Source organism: Falco biarmicus, chromosome 4 (genome assembly GCF_023638135.1).
Source record: "Falco biarmicus isolate bFalBia1 chromosome 4, bFalBia1.pri, whole genome shotgun sequence".
Classification (NCBI taxonomy): domain Eukaryota; kingdom Metazoa; phylum Chordata; class Aves; order Falconiformes; family Falconidae; genus Falco; species Falco biarmicus.
Window position 1 is genome coordinate 105037174 of NC_079291.1, and position 15345 is coordinate 105052518.

General features: G+C 56.2%; 1 protein-coding gene across 2 annotated transcripts in view; it reads left to right on the forward strand.

Annotated features, from left to right (window-relative positions):
• Window positions 1-1764: 1764 nt before the first annotated feature.
• TEX264 (testis expressed 264, ER-phagy receptor) overlaps window positions 1765-15345 on the forward strand; it is a 40813-nt gene continuing 27232 nt past the window's right edge. Inside the window, exons 1-4 of one of the 2 annotated variants that reach the window (XM_056334554.1) lie at window positions 1765-1905; window positions 2881-2947; window positions 4131-4422; window positions 10418-10639. In XM_056334554.1, coding sequence (XP_056190529.1) covers window positions 4144-4422; window positions 10418-10639 — 501 coding nt within the window. In that variant the 5' untranslated portion in view covers window positions 1765-1905; window positions 2881-2947; window positions 4131-4143. The remainder of the gene's footprint in view (window positions 1906-2880; window positions 2948-4130; window positions 4423-10417; window positions 10640-15345) is intronic. The other variant, XM_056334555.1, reaches the window with a different exon arrangement.

Below are 15345 nucleotides of genomic sequence, written 5' to 3' on the forward strand. Positions count from 1 at the left end.
GGAGGGCCTCTGAGGTTTAACTAATTACCGTTTAACAGAAAACCTTGAGATCCTCACTATGAAGGTGCTGGAGAAAGGCAAGTATTACAGGATTTCAAATGACTGTTCATAAATGAGCTCTTTGGCTTCACATTGGTGAAAAACAGTGCCTGGAACTCCCTCTGCAAACAGCCCTGACAGAGGGAGTTGGGACGTATGGGAAATGGATGTGAAACCACAGCAGGAGAGATGGCGGTTGACTCCACTGCTGCTTCTTGCTGCATCTCGAGGTGGCTTGGGTGGGCGGGTTGTTGTGTGTGCCAGTGGAGAGCGAACTTTCCCTGCTAAGAGGGTTGAAGAGGCTGGAGAGAGCTTGGTGGAATGAAAGAGGTGTGAGGGTTGGTTTTATATAGCGAGAAGAAAAAGAGGATGGAGATTATGTCTGGGCCCTTCCAGCATGTCTCTCCTGACAGAGGAGCAGGAGGTGGGGAAGACTGCTTGCTTCTCTCAGGTACTGTACTTGGTCCCATTCCTTGAAAAGAAACAGGGACCTGAGTTGTCTGTGAAGCAGCAGAGGGCTGAGCACTGGTGCTCTGTGGGGAGCTGCAGGCTGAGGCATGCTCCCAAAGGCATCATGAGGTGGCAGCAGGCTGTGAAGCTGCCTTGTGACAGAAGTTGTTGGGGCACATCAGAGCTTGGGGTGGTGAGGGGCACGCAAGATGATGGTGCTCCTGACCAGCTCCTGTGCTGGCTGAAGCTTTGTGGGTCTTCCGCAACTCATTAGCGTGGTTTCCCTGTGGTTGATAAAGCCAGGCTGATGGAAGAGAAAGCAACCGGCCTCCTGGCTGCTGGCGGGTAGTGCCCTATGCTTTCCCCAGGCTGAGGGAAGGACAAATGAACCGATAATATTTGGCCAATGTCCCAGAACCCTTGAATGAAACAAACGCCTAACTCTAACTTTCCTGGTGCTGCCCCTTGTTGGCTAGTGCTGTCCGAGCTGTCTGGCTGGTCTCCCTTCCCGCTGGGCAGCAGGAAAGCCCAAACACGGGCAGCAGCCGGGCTGCAACAGCCCCAGCGATGGGCCTGCAGGAACGTGTCAGCGGCCACTCAACCCCCCTCTGGGCTCGGTGTGACGGGCACCGGGGCTGAGGAGGTGGCCAGCCCTGCCCACTGCCCCGACCGGCCAGGCCCTGTGGTGTGGGCCCTGACGCACGGCCAGTGCGTCCTCTAGCACGGTGGTGCCTGCTCATCCAGCACCTGAGGGCAGGAGCCCAGTAATGGGAGGCTCCGGCTGTTACGGAGCCTGAAACTCGGGGATCGTGCAGCTGGGACAGGCACCGAGCGGCCGCAGCCCCAGGACCGGGCAAGCTGGAGGACACAACGCCATCCGCCGTCGTTCCTGGCCAGCAGCATCTCGGCGGTCTGTGAGGGGAGAGCCGGGCCTGCCACGGGGGCCTGCCGGCCCTGGCCCCGCGGCCCTGCCTGCGGCACGGTGAGGAGCTCCCGAGCTGAGGGGCGCAGGGCTGGGGGTGCCGCGCGGCAGGGAGACCCCAGGAGGGGCCGGGCCCCACCGCACCGTCAGGGCCCGGCCCGGCTCGGCTCGGGGCGGATGGGCCCCGCTGCCCGTCCGCCAGGGGGCGCTTCCCTCGGCAGGGCGCTCCCGCTGCCCCAGCCGGCACAGTGAGCCGCGGGGGTTGGGGGGGTGGGGCTGTCCTCGCCGAAAGCTCCGCCCCCGCCCCGTCTGTGGCACGGGCCCGCGTCCCGCCCCGCCCGCCGGCCCCGCCCCTCTTGGGCGCGCGCCCCGCACTTCCTCCCGCGCGCAGCCGCCTGTCGGAGCCGGGGCGGGCCCCGCGGCCCCGCGCGAGCGGGGCGGGGCGAGCGAGGCGCCGGGATCGCTCCGGGCCGGCCGTCACCGGCGAGCCCCGGGTGAGGAGAGCGGCGGGGCGCTGGAGCCCTCCGGCCGTCACCGGGGCTGGGGGTGTCTCTGCGGGACGGGGGGTGAGCGGCGGGGCCGGGCGGGCCAGTCCCACGCCCCGCTTCGCTCCGGCCCCCCGGGCCGCGGCCTGCTTGCAGCTGGGGGGCGCCGGCCGGGCGCGGCGGCGGGTCCCTCAGCGCTGCGGCGGCGGCGGTCGCAGCCCGCGCCGGTGTGAGCGCTGCCTGCGGCCGGCCAGGGCCGGGGGCCGCCCGCCGCGGGCGCTTAGTGGGGCCGCCGGGCTCGGCCCCCTCGCCCCGGCACGGGCACCCGGGGGGGGTCACGGCCTTGGGCACGGCAGGGCCGGCTCCCACCGCCCTGGGGAACCGCACGTGCCTGCCGCCGGTGGGGAGCGAGCCCCGGGAACCGGTAAAACAGCCAAAAATGCCCTCCTCTCCTCCAGGGCCAGCCGTCGGCAGGGCCCTGGGGCAGGGTGTTGGACTGGCAGCTCACGGGGGGCCCCCAGAGCCGTGATCTGAACTAATAAAGCTGTGCTGGCTGTAGGGGCGCGGTGCTGCTGGCTGGCGGCACGGATGTATAGGATGTATACCCTATGGCCGGGCCAACGGGTGCCGCTGCCAGAGCTCTGCTGCCGGGTTGCCCGGGAGCGGCACCGGCTGCGGCCCGGGGAGCAGGGGCACGGCCCGCGCTGGGACACGCCAGCGGAGGCGGTTGCAGGACATCGTCCTCCCTCGCCGCTCCTTTCCAGATTCCGTGTTTCTTGGTGCCTGTGTGTCCAGCCGCAGACTTTTGGGAAGAAATCTCGGCCTGCAGGGTCCTGCAGGACAAGGCGCTCCCCAGGACACCCTTCCTTTGGGGAGCAGGCGCCTTGCAGCTGCTCTGCTGTGACTGTTTTGCTTTTGGCCTTGGTGGTTTTTTTTTTTTTCATTTTGAAAGGAAGCAATGATACTTATTTTTTCCTGCTGCAGCGCACCGATCCCACACCCCTGTGCATCAGATGCCTTGAACCGTTTCTGGGCTGAGCTGGTTTTTCAGGTGAGCAGGGCCATGGTGTGAGACAGTGCCCAGCCTGGCACTGGCACGGCACAGAGAGCGCAACCGGCAGTGCCGGCTCTGCAGGGCTTGGTTTTGCTGTACCACAACTCACCCGGGTCGAGCAGAGCAGAGCCACCTGCGGTTCCTACTAGGATGTGGCTTTTCTCTTGCCATAAAGCTGAGCAAGCAGCAGCCACTGTGAACGACTCTTTTTGGACAAAGTGTGTTTATAACATGGAGGTAAAGGTGAATTGTTTACTTCAACCTTCCGTTTCAAACCTAGGTCTTGTGAAATTCCTAGGGGAGCCTTGCAGCCGGTCCTTGTGACCAGAGCTGTGTTTCAAGGGAGAATAAAACACAAACAACTCTCTACAATTTGGGTTGCAACTCCCCAGAGCAGTTATGCTCAGTGGGTGAAAACAAGCAGGAGGCGTTCACCAGGCTGCTGTGTCCCGCAGTCAGTGCAAGAGAGAAAAGATGCCAAACAAAACAGGAAGATTTGGTTGGGGTTATAAAAACTTTTAGGGTAAAAAGAGGAAAAAAAACATCTGAAAGGAGTACTGGTAATTCATTGCACCTCAGTGTGTTGGGGATGCTTTTTCTAGCAGGGTCTTCAGCTTCTTCTGAGCCTCTCTGGGTGCTTGGATCTGAATGCAGGGCTCAGCTCTGAACTGGCATGGTCCTCATTTGGGTCGTTTAAGGCCTGGGCTTCTAGACTTTTTGATAAAGGGCCTGTCCTGGTCACAATGTCAGATCTGGTATCTATACATGATACATTATTTGATTATGGTGCCCTGATCCTTAGTCCAGAGCTGTGTATCTGTTAATCTGTTGGGTGATGTGGGCTCCTGGCTGGTTTTCGGTCTTTCCTGGATACAAGTCTGGATGCGAGTGATGTGGCTGGTTCTAGGGAGATGGTGAAAGTACCTCTCCATAACCACCTCATTCCCAGGAGGCACTGAAGCAGTATAATTTGTACCTGGTGACCAATTGAAACAGGCTGATGCAACACGGGACTAATATACAGGAGGCTTCTGGGGGGGTTCCACTGTCTTTAAGCTTCACACGTAAGTGGAATTGGAAGTGGATGTGTTCCGCTGCAAATAAATAGCTTTAGAGAGCGATTGCTTGTCGGAGTGCTAGTATAACTCCCCTCCTTTTTCTTCTCTCCTCTTGCTGCTAGTGCATCAGGAAGCATGGAGCACCAAGTGTCCATCACATCCGACTGGATGCTCCTTGGGCTGATTGCAGTGGTGGTTGCACTGCTGCTGCTGACCATCTTTGGTTTTGTTGTCTACTCGGGGCTCTTCACGGAGGTTGTTGTGAGTGCTGGCTCCCCACCTGTCGGCAACATCACGCTGGCCTACAAGTTCAGGGTAGGCCCATATGGTGAATCCGGGCAGCTCTTCACAGACGGCTGCAGCATCTCGTCGAAGCTCTGCTCCATCGGTGTTTACTACGACAACCCTCACACGGTAAGATGGGGCCAGCAAGCTCTCGTGGTCAGCACCCAGGTTTCTGGCTCAGGGTGCTCTTTGACTGTGGTTCAGGCACTTGCAGCTTATGCTCCGTAGATGAGCACTGGGATTCACAGGGTCTCCCAGATCTGCAGAGGATGCTCTGTGGGGAAGGGCACCTGAAAGAAGATAGTTTCTTGGATAACCCTAATTAGAAAGCATTGGGTGAGGGAAGTTTGCTGTCTTCTGATAACTTGTTCAGCAGGAGCTATCAGCAGGATAATGGATCTGGTTATGGAGCAGAGGCCAATTTTCATGACCCTGAGGTGAAGCATTCCTTGGAAGATCCCCTGGCTGCAGGGGGCTCTTTCTGGGCTTGCAGCAATGTGGTTGAAAGCAGATGGTCTGCTCAGCTTGCTCTGTCCTCACCCATACTCCTTCTCTTGTTTCTAGTGCTCTCATGTGTTTCTGAGCTTCCCTTTCATCCCCTGAGAGTTCCTACTGAAACCTCAGGTGATGTGTACTAAGGGCTCCTGTCTGATGAAATAGTTACTCCATGATGCTCTTCAGCTGAGAGGTGAGCAGAAAGTGTACTGCCTGGTGGCTGAGCTAGCTACTCTAGTGGGTACGGTCCAGGACAAGGAGCAAACAAAAATGCATCAGAGCTTGCTGGGGGGTGAAGAGTCTGGCAGCTGATGCTAGGTGGCACTGGGGTCTCCAAATAACAGCATGTGGGCACTTGTCTGTGGCAGACAGCTTGGCTCCTCAGTAATTCTGCAGTAGCTAGTGTGACCGTGGAGGAATGCTGGGGGGGGGAGGGATGGCAGAGTGGCCAGCAGCTGTGCGTGTGTGCTGTGGGCTGGCGTGGGGCACAGCACATGAGCTGATAGTTCTTGCCCAGTGCTTTTGCCTGTGCTTCTGCTTCTTGCCTGGTGCCTGTCATGTTTTAGGAACCCTATTTCATTGCTTGCAAGAGGGTGCTCCCAAAGGTTGGACCTGCTTAGAGGGATCTTGTCCATGAAAACATGATTCTGAGTGGACTGTGACAGGAAGATACCAGAGGCAAGAAAGCATTGAGCTTGACTGTGCTTGGTGGAGCCTGGTGTGCTCAGCCACTTTGTATCCTGTGATGAGCTGACTTACCCAGTTTTTGCTTCTGGATCGTGGGAGGCAGAAAAGAGACACTCTGCAGTGTCTTTTCCTGGCCTGGAAAGGAGGATGGTGAGGGGAACTTGCGCCCAACCCCCAGGATGAGCCGGGCAGAGGCAAGGTGCAACTAGATGTGCTTGGACACTTCTGTGCGCAAGAAATGTCATGTTTGGAGCAGGTGAGGGATGGGAGCCTTGGGGAGTGCCTGGGGCGCTAGGGCCCACGTGATCAGAGTGGCCAGTTTCCCCAGCACTAATATGTGGCCTTGTCTTTGTGTCAGGGGCCTTGTCTGGAGTTGAGAACCCTGGTGCTGCTGCTGCTTCCCCCGCATCTCTGGGAGTGGAGTGGGCCAGTTGATGTTGGAAGGGCTCAACATCCGTGCCTGGTGCTGCCCTGCTCCAGGGACATGATGCAGACATGCCTGTGGTTGCCCTGCAGACCTTGTGCTTGGGCCCTGTGCCTTCCCCCTCTGTTTGCCGAAGCGTGGGCTAATGAAAGCTTGTATTGCTGAGGCCCACAGATACTGATAAAGATATTTGTGGTGACTCCTGCCACATCTGGCACGGGGAATGCTTTCCCTGGCAGCACCAGGTGAGGATGGGAGGGAATGACTCTTGCATGACCCTGGAAAGTTGGGCCGTCTGTGCAGGATGAAGCTTCCTCCCATTTCTAGCCCTGTCTCGTCTCTCCTTTTTTTTTTTTTTTTTTTTCCTCTTCCTGCATCTTTACTCACCCTGTGGTTGGAGCAGGCAGTGGGCCTGCAGAACTTGTCTCTGGTAGCCGCCCAAGGTTTTGAAAGCCAGCTGTTTCTACTTTTGTAGCTGGGGGGTCTCAGGAGGGGAAGATGTTCTCTGCCAGCATGGCTGAATGGCATCTGGTAGCCAAGGAGGCCCATCATGGTGTCAATGACTGGAGGTTTCTCTGGATTCAGGGGTCAGCCAGTGGAGAAAGCACTTGGCCTGCTTTGGTCAGGGCACACCAGGACCTCTGCTGGTGGCCCAGCCAGTGCCCAGTCTGTACTGGAGCATGCTACTAGATCTGAAGGCCTTCTTTCCCACCCACTGAGGGTTCTGTATTTGCTTGCTCGTGGACTGGCCACTGATCTGGCATGGGTTGTGAGTGCCTTCAGCTGGTGTGCAAGCTGAGAGGAGCTCCTTGCACAGGGCAGGATACTGTGGGGAGCTATAGTCCACGGTGCAACTTTTGCGAAGGACGGTAGTGAGTTTGTGTGGGTCTCTAGATGTTTTAGAGGGTACATGGACCAAGTCCATGGGTCAGGCTGGGAGACTGGTGATGACGCTGGGCAGGGGAATTGCCTTCCTCTTGAAGCCTGCTGGACAGGTGGTGCTCAGGATGGCACAACAAAGGCTCTGGGTGCCACACATGTGGAGTGAGCCTGGAGGTTGCTGGAAGCTCTGGGGGACCAGCAAAGCCTATAATGCATCTCTGCGACCAGGCGTCTCAAGCTCTGGTGGCCATGCTGTTGGCTCTTGCGATGGGAGCCTAACCTGCCCTCAAAGGCTTGGCAGGCAGCCCTGCAGCCCTTGCCCTTCTCCAGAAGAGCTGCCTTTGCTCATGGCATTGGGCAGGTGACATCAGCGCGAGCCTGCTGCCTCTGTAGGTACTATGGTGTCTGGGGCACAGCGGGGCTGTGCAGGACATAGCTCTGGTGCCTGCAGCTGTGCACGGGGCAGGAGCCTCCTCTCGCCTGACATCATGAGCACACATCAGACCTGGGTCTGCTGGAGCAGCCAGGGTGCCAGTGACATCTTCCATGGGCTGATCTGTGGCTCTTAAATTGGTTCCCACAGACATCTGCATCTCACTGATGGGCAGTGCAGGCCAGGCAGGGTGCTGAGTATGAGGATGTCCTTGGGCAGGAAGGGGCTGGTTTTGGGTGGGTCACTTGGCTGGGGGCTGCAGCGCACGTGCCTGAGGTGCTGGCTCAGGTGTTGAGCACTCGGGTGTCCTGTGGGGTGTCCCTGTGTGCTCGTACCCACTGTAGCCATGATGGCATGGGACATGATGATCTTGTTCCTGGGGGTCCAGCGGGGTGGGGTTGGCCACCCAGGCTGCCTTTCCCCTGGGAGGAAGAGATGACCTCCTCATTCTCAGTGCTCTCCTCGGTGAATCACCCTCTGGTAAAGCTTGGTCCACCCAGAGCTGGCCACCCACTGCGGATGTTGACTTGTCACCAAAAATAGACCTTTTGTCATCAGGCAGCAAAACATGCTTGCTGCCCATTGTGTCCGTCAGCATCCCTGGCTGAGTGCTGTCGGGCTCTGGCCAGCCAGCCACCTCGAGCCTGGCTCCTGGGGGTTTGGTGCCTCTGGCACTGTGGCAGGAAGAGGTTGATGACCAGCAGGTGTCCAAGCAGTGTTTGCTGTGCTGGTGGACTTGTGGGCAAAGGAAGCTATTACTAGCAGAGAGGATGGCGATGCTAGAGCTGGAGAGCAGTGGCTGTGTGCTGGCTGTGGCTGGGAGTGGGGCCAGGGGGAGCCCCATGGCCTGCAGCGTGTGGGCTGCCTCGGGGTCATGCCAGGCCTCAGGGCAGCCGCTGTCACCGACATCCCTGGGGCTCCCTGCAGGCTCCTGGCTCTCTGACATTCACACAAGGATGCTCCCTGAGTGCTGCCGAACCCCTGCCAGCAATGTTTTATGTGTTTTAATGGACGAGATTAATATTAATTCACACCTTTTTTTTTTCTCTTTTTATTTAATATTTAGCAGCCCAGAGGACTTCTCCCTCCTTCTTCCACCTCTGGCAGGAGCAAAAATAACTCCGCAGCAATGCCTGCATGTGGCGGGTGGGTTTGTGCTCAGCTCCAACCAAGTGCTTCTGCTCACATTTAGCTGTTGGCCCATGCTAGGGGCTTTTGCCTGCAGTCCACATGTTCACATGCTCAGCAACCAGCCTGTGCCCAAGCGTTGGATGGATGAGGCCAAAACATTCTCTGAATGCAGGAATGGGATTTGTTCCCATCAGCAAAGCTGCTGAATAGGTTAAGCAGTAATTTCCAAAACTTCTCTGTCAGGGCACTTTGGGGAGCCAGAAGCTTTGATCAGCACCTGCCCACCCAAAAGGACAAATTTGTTAGGGAAAGGCTGGTTTTAACTGGAGTATTTCTTTCCTTTCCTTGCGATGGGCTTTGCCAGGCAAAATCTGCCTTGCTGCTGCCCTTGAGAAAGTGCCTGCAAGGCTGCACGCTGTGGAAAAGGAAAGTTGGAAGGGAGGAAGCAAACACAGCTGGCCCAAGTGGTGCTGCCTGCTCCAGCAGCTTGGGTCCTGTCAGTTGCTCTGGGGCCAGGGGTGAACTGTCTTTGCTCAGGCTGTAAATGGAAATTGAATGTTTAAAGGAACTTTATTTAATTTCCCTTATCTCCTTGCTTCATCTGGGCCTTTCCCCATGGGTGCCTTTTACTGCTGCCTCTTGCTATCTTTGGGGTGGATCTACTTCTTCCCTGCCCCAAAGCAGCGAGGCTCGGCACAGCTCTGTCTGCAGCTCCCTCTTGCAGCACAGGAGGGCAAGAGCGAGCCGTCAGGCATGCCTGTCCCCAGCCCGATGGCTGCTGCTGCTTCTGACAGTCTTTTCTTCCTTCCTGTTCACATCTGCTTGTGTTTCCCCTCTGGGATGGTCCTGCCATGCAACATGAAAGGGTGTTTAAGGGAAAGGGGGTGCCAAGGGGTGCAGTGTGGGGTAATGTGCCCTGGGGGAAGGAGTCTTGTCTCTGCCTGCTGGCTCCTTCTTCAGGCATTACTTTTGGGGTGGAAAGGACAGCAGAGCTGCTGGAGGCAAAGGCTGGGGCTCAGGGAGGGAGCTGGGCTCGGATCTCAGCGGTAGGAGGGCACGTTGTGGCCTTAGGTGGTATCAGGAGTTTGAGGGCTTTCCTGCCCACTGCCACATTCCTGCTTAGTGCCATGGTTAAATGTGAGCTTAAGTGGTGTGACTTTGTTAAAAAAATGGAAATGAAAGCTGTGGCCTTGGGTCACCTTTGGCATGGAGATAGCCAGAGTCCTGTAGGCCATCACTCTCCAGGAGCAGAGCCTTGAGCCCCCCTTGTTGGGCTGGGAGCCCTGCAGCCTCTGTCTTAATGGGAGGCAACCCCAAATCTGGAAAAAGAATGTTTTATGTTCTGCATGTTGTTTGGGTCCAGGATGGAAGGGGATGTGTTTCTTTTTGTGTTACTACACACAGCTTGGTGATTGCATGCAAGTCTTGCATGCCTCAGTTTCCCCACCCTTAAAACTGTGCCAGGCTGAATGTGCCTGCTTAGGAGGGACCCAACAGCCTCTGGATTTCTCTCTGGCTTACTGCTGGTGGGTCATGTGTCCAGGTGGCTGCTGGGGGCAGGTGCCCCTTGAGGGCAGCCTCCTTGGGTGTGGGATGGATGCAAGCTGGGCAGGTTGTGGTCACATCTTTTTTTAGCCCTGCCTCACCCCCTGTGGAGTCACAGGGATGTTCTGCAGTGGGGGACAGCAGTGAGCACGTCTCGATAGTTGGGTCTCTGTTGGGGGGGGCAGGAGAGACATTTTCTGCAGTAGCTGTTACCTGGAGTAGGTTTGGGCGAACAGCCTGGTGGGGTTTGGTTCTTCTCTGCTGCAAGTCCCTCTGCCCTCCAAGGAGGGGAGCAGTACGTTCCACACTGGACTGTGAGCTTGGGCTGGGAGGAGCATGGACAGTGTGGGCCACGATCGGCCCTGGTTAGGAGCAGGCACCTGGTTTGCTGTGCCCGAACATGCTGGGCCATTGTGTTTACCCTGGTTCATGGTGGCCTCCTGCCTCCATGCACTTCAGATTGAGGTTTTGGCCGTTCTTAAGCCTCTCTCTTCTTTTGATGCCGTCTGTTTGTCCCCCTCGATCAGGTGTCTCCAGAGAAGTGCCGTTTTGCCATAGGCAGAATCTTGAGTGAGGGAGATGCAAAGCCATCGGAAGAGCAGATCAAGCGGTTCCAGAAGTATGGCTTCAAGATCTTCTCCTTCCCTGCTCCCAGCCATGTGGTCATGGCAACCTTCCCGTTCACTACGCCATTGTCCATCCATCTAGCAGTGAACCGTGTCCACCCAGCCCTTGACGTCTACATCAAGGTAAGCAAGTGTGTCATGAAGTGTCGCATGTGTTCAGTGGACTGTCAGAGACATATCTGGCTGACAGCTGATGGGGCTGCTCTGACGGGTAACCTCTTGATGTCTTCCCTTGGGCACTGCCATCAAGATCTCCTCCTTTTGCAATCTGACAGGTAGTTTCCCAGTAGGGATGTCCTCCCATTCGCTCCGTAGGCGCAGGGGTGTCTTTTCTGCTGTTCTGTGTTTATAAGAAGCAAGTTCTCATCTGATGACTTACTGCTTTTCTCCTTAACACAGAGATAAAAGCTGGTTTTCCCCTTGAGTGCCTTGCTTGTTGTTAGGATCTGGCGGATATGTGCCCCTTTGGTGTAACGCATCATGCCATGAAACTTCTCTTTCAAGTGCCAGCCTTACCGGTGGGGTAACTGTCTTCTGCAGGGGTGGGAGGAGAAGTTAGAAACTTTCTGACCTCTGAGCTTATGAAAACTTAATTTGAAATTTGTGGCCCTTGGCCCTGGCTGGGCAGCTGGCTGCTGTAGGGTGTTCACCCTTGCCCCCGAGCAGAGCAGGTGGCCATCCCCCCTGCTTCTGGTCTTTTTTTAAGCCAGCTCTGCTGCCTGGCTCTGGCAGACAGACCAGCTGTGGCAAGGGTGTTCCCAAGCAGCACATTTGACGCAGACATCTCCAGATTCAGGCTTTCTGGAGAGTGAGGATGGTCCTGGCCAGCTGGGCGATGGAAGGAAGGGACCGTTCTTCATGGCGGGGGAGGATGCTGGGGAGAGGCCGGCGCTCAGCCCCTGGCTTATCTGACTGTCAAGTTCTGCCACTTTCGTTTGTTCGTGTTGAAACGCACTATTTATAAACTTGCTTTTCCTGGCGAAACTCCCAGCCCTGTGGGGGAACCATGCAAATCCCTCCAGCCTGCGCTGTGCCGCAGGATGGCTGCCTGAATGGCAACCCCAGAACTTCAGCCGGGGACTCTTTGCAGACCCGCTTGTCTGCCCCGGCCTTAGGGAGCTGCCTGGTGGTACCGGCAGAAGATGTGTTGATGCTGGCAGTGGGTGAGACTGCCACTGCTCATATCTGTCCCCTGGCCTTTGCTGGAGAACTGGTAAAGAGTAGAACCCCATCTCCTCTTCTCGCTTCATCCTCTATGTCTCTTCCTGGAGCTCTGCCAGCTGTTTTGTTGCAGGGGGTATTGGGCACTGCTGCCAGCCCTGTGGTGGACGTGTGGTGTGCGGGGAGGGGGCTGATGTGTGTGGGAGCATCAGGTTGGCTGCAGGAGTACTCGGCGACATGGGGCTGATGCTGCCTTACTTGAGGAAAGGTCCTGGCAAGCGCATCTGTCGCATGAGAGGGGGAGTTGTTAGAGCTAAAAAGGGAATCATGGGTTGTTCTGGGAGCACCTGGCAGCGTTCTATGGGAGTGGCCCATTTTGAATTAAAATAAATAACTGAAATCTTACGGAAGCACAGCACCCAGGGCCACGTGTAGAGGGAGGGGACAGATTTTGATCTCTGCCCCAGTTCCAACAGCATGTGTGTCAGGGTGCATGCCTGCGTCCATTCCCAAGTCCCATGGCAGAGCATTACGCCCCCCGGCCTGTGTTAGAGTGACTGTGGGGAAGCAGGCAGGGTGGTGGTGGGGTTGCCTTGCTGGTGTGGGGCAGAGGGTGCTGCTGGTCCCTGCATGCTGCACTGTGGGGATGCCCCAGCTTCCTCCGACATGGCGTGGGGGGACTTTGGAGGCTGTTTGCAGCCATGCCAGCAGCATCTCTGCCGCTTCTTCCTCCAGCTGGACTGCCTGTGCCCCTGGGGCCGCGCTGGCACTTCCCAGGGTGGAGGGATGGGGAGGGAGGGGGGGAAACTTTCATGGAAACAGGTGACCTGTGCCCGTTTGGTGGTGGGAATGGGGGTTGCCATGGCGACAGCTTCTCCAAATAGCATCCTTCATCCCACCCCCGGCGGCGCCCAGCTCCCTTAAGCAACCCGAGACAGCAGTGAGACAGAGATTTGCTTTATTTATTTATTTATCTCATGGTGTGCCTGCTTTGAGAAGGGTGTTGTTAATGAGAGCTGGGGGTCAGGCCTGCTGAGCACGTGGATCCCCCACTGCCCTCCTGTCTCAGCAGCAGCGGGGAGGAAGGGGGTGGGATAATAAAAGCCAGGAGGCTTGAAAGGGGGCTCAGTGGTGGAGATGAAACACCGGCTCCCATGGAGAGAGGGAATTGGCTGAAGTGGAGAGAGGGTGGCATAGCCGCCTAGTCATAGGAGGGAGGTGTGGGGGAGCAGGGGATGTAGAAAGAGGTGAAGGAGGCAGGGAGAAGCGTGGAAGGTGGGGAGGGAGGGTGGAGAAGGCTTTGGAGGCCCTGAAAAATAGGGGAAGGGAATGGGAGGAGAAGGGGACTGGAGGGGGTGTGTAGGGCAAAGAAGCCAGAGGGCTTGGGGACTGGCTGAGGGAGGGGGACTGCAAGAGGTGGTGGGGAAGTCTTGGACAGAGCTGGAGGAAGACCCACCAGAGCTGGCCCTCCAGTACCCTTTCCCCCGTCATTCCCTGAGGTTGACTGTTGGGGACATCAGGCCCTTGAGGCTGAAGGCTGGTGGACATGGGGAGGGAGCATGACTCCCTCTGGATTCGATGGTGCCACACTGAAGTTACCAGGGATGCTCATGGCTCAGGTTTCTCGAGCAGTGTGAGTGCAGTGGTGCCAGCTTTTAGCAGCTTGGGCTTCATCTATCCCAGCCTGTTGCCCCTTCAGAGCGACAGGGAATATTAAAAGTAAAATTTAAATTTAAAATAATAATAATAATTAAAAAGAAGGATGGCAGAGTCTCCTTTTGTTAGGGAGAGAAGGGAGATGAGCTGGCATGGAGCAGGAGGTGCTGCGGTCAGGCTGCTTTCGCAGAATTTATTCTCACCCCCCTGGCTCTCATGGGGCTCAGGATGTGGAATTTCTGTAACTCTTTGGATGTAGCCCATGGCTTTTGGGAACTGTGGAGAAATGGCTTCAGCCGTCCCTGGCAGGTAAGAGGACATCGTTCCCCTGGGATGGTAGGCTGGCAGCAGCAGTGACTTGCTGGCTAGAATCGCCTTTGGAGAAGCCCAGGAGAGCCTGCTGGCTTGTTGCTCTGAGCACAGGTTATTTAAGGCATAGGCTGCAGTTATTTAGTGTCCCTCAAAAGCGTTTCTTCCCTAATAGCTCCTGCCAATGCCTCTCCCTGCTGCTAGGCAGGTATGTCCCACTTTCCTGGGGCATACGCTCCTGCCCCATGGCACAGCTGCTGGCCAGACGCAGCAGCCCTGACTCCTGGGTGCAAAGGAGAGCTTCTGCTAAGCTCTTCACTGGTGGAGACCCTTTCTGACAGCTCTGGGAGCAGGTCATTCCCCTGTAACCTCCTGCCATTTCAAGGAGGATTTATTCTGGCTTGGGTGTAACAAGCTTTCCACAGTGGGCTGCATGTGCCTGCGTCTCTTGGCATCCGTGCTGGTGTCTAGCAGGCACTGCCAGGCAGGTGGGCTTGGATCTCCCAACCCCTGGGCTCTTCTGGCAGATATATCCAAGGCAGAGCTGGCAGGTGTCTCCCACTGCAGCCCTAGAAGCAATTGACTCAACTTGGTCTCTTTCCACGGGGTTTTGGGTCAGTTTTGTGCTCTCTTCAGCCAAGGATGATGTGCAAGTGGAGGGATGAAGGAGGAGAGTGATGCTGGCATCGTCCTGGCTGCCTTGCACCCTGCTCTGAACCTGAGCACAGGCTGGCTGGCTCCAAATTCTGACTCTGCCTAACTTGGAAAACTGGAATTTAATCCCTTTAGCTGGTCTTGAAAAGGCATCCTCCAACTTTCAGCAAAAACCCAGCTCTTTCACCTCCCCTGGGCTCTGTACTAGGATGTTCCCCACCTCCGTGAGCTTGTGAATCACTGCTTTATAGTGTGCATCTCAAGCAGCAGTGGCTGGCATGGGCTCTGTGATACCAGGAAGGATTTGGGAGGATATCAGGTTGGCTCCCGCCTGGCATGTCTACAGGGAGCTGAGGCAGGGTGCTTGATAAGGTGCTAGAAAGACATGGCTTGCTCCCGTTTACAGCCCAGGAAACGTAGTATTCCTTTGGCTGGTAGCTTGGAGTGAGCTTTGCTCCTTGTTTCGGCTATGGTACCTTAGTCACCTCTTGCTCCTTTTTGATAAGCTAAATATACAGAGCTTGTAAAGTCTTCCACTGGCATATTTTCCAATAGTGTCTGTATTTTGCAATCTTGATTCCTGCGTGCTTTTTGGGGTGTTTTTTTGGACCTGTTTTCAGCTTAGAAAGTTCTCTGACTTGCCAGTAGCACAAATGGATGCTTTATTTCAGCAATGGTCTTATCGCTGTGGTGCACAGATCTCTGGTGGAGATCTTGTCCCCTGCCACAGACCCCCCGGTCATGGGTTTATTCTGAGCCAGCTAACAGTGACTTCAAACATGTGCCACTGTCCTTTGATGTAGTTGTAGTTTCTTGATTAAAAACGGGAAATGGTACCAAATCCTGCGTCTTCTCAGAGTTTGAATGAATGGCACGAGTGCTGGTTTATTTATCAGTCAGGCCCACAATCCCCACAAAAATAAATCGCATTTGCCAACAGGATCTAGCAGCTGTGAATGTGTGTTGGTTGACATTAATTATGCTGGTTTCCTTTGCTTTCTGGTGATCTGGTCCAGTTGCAGCCATACTTTTTTTTTTTTTTCTTTTGC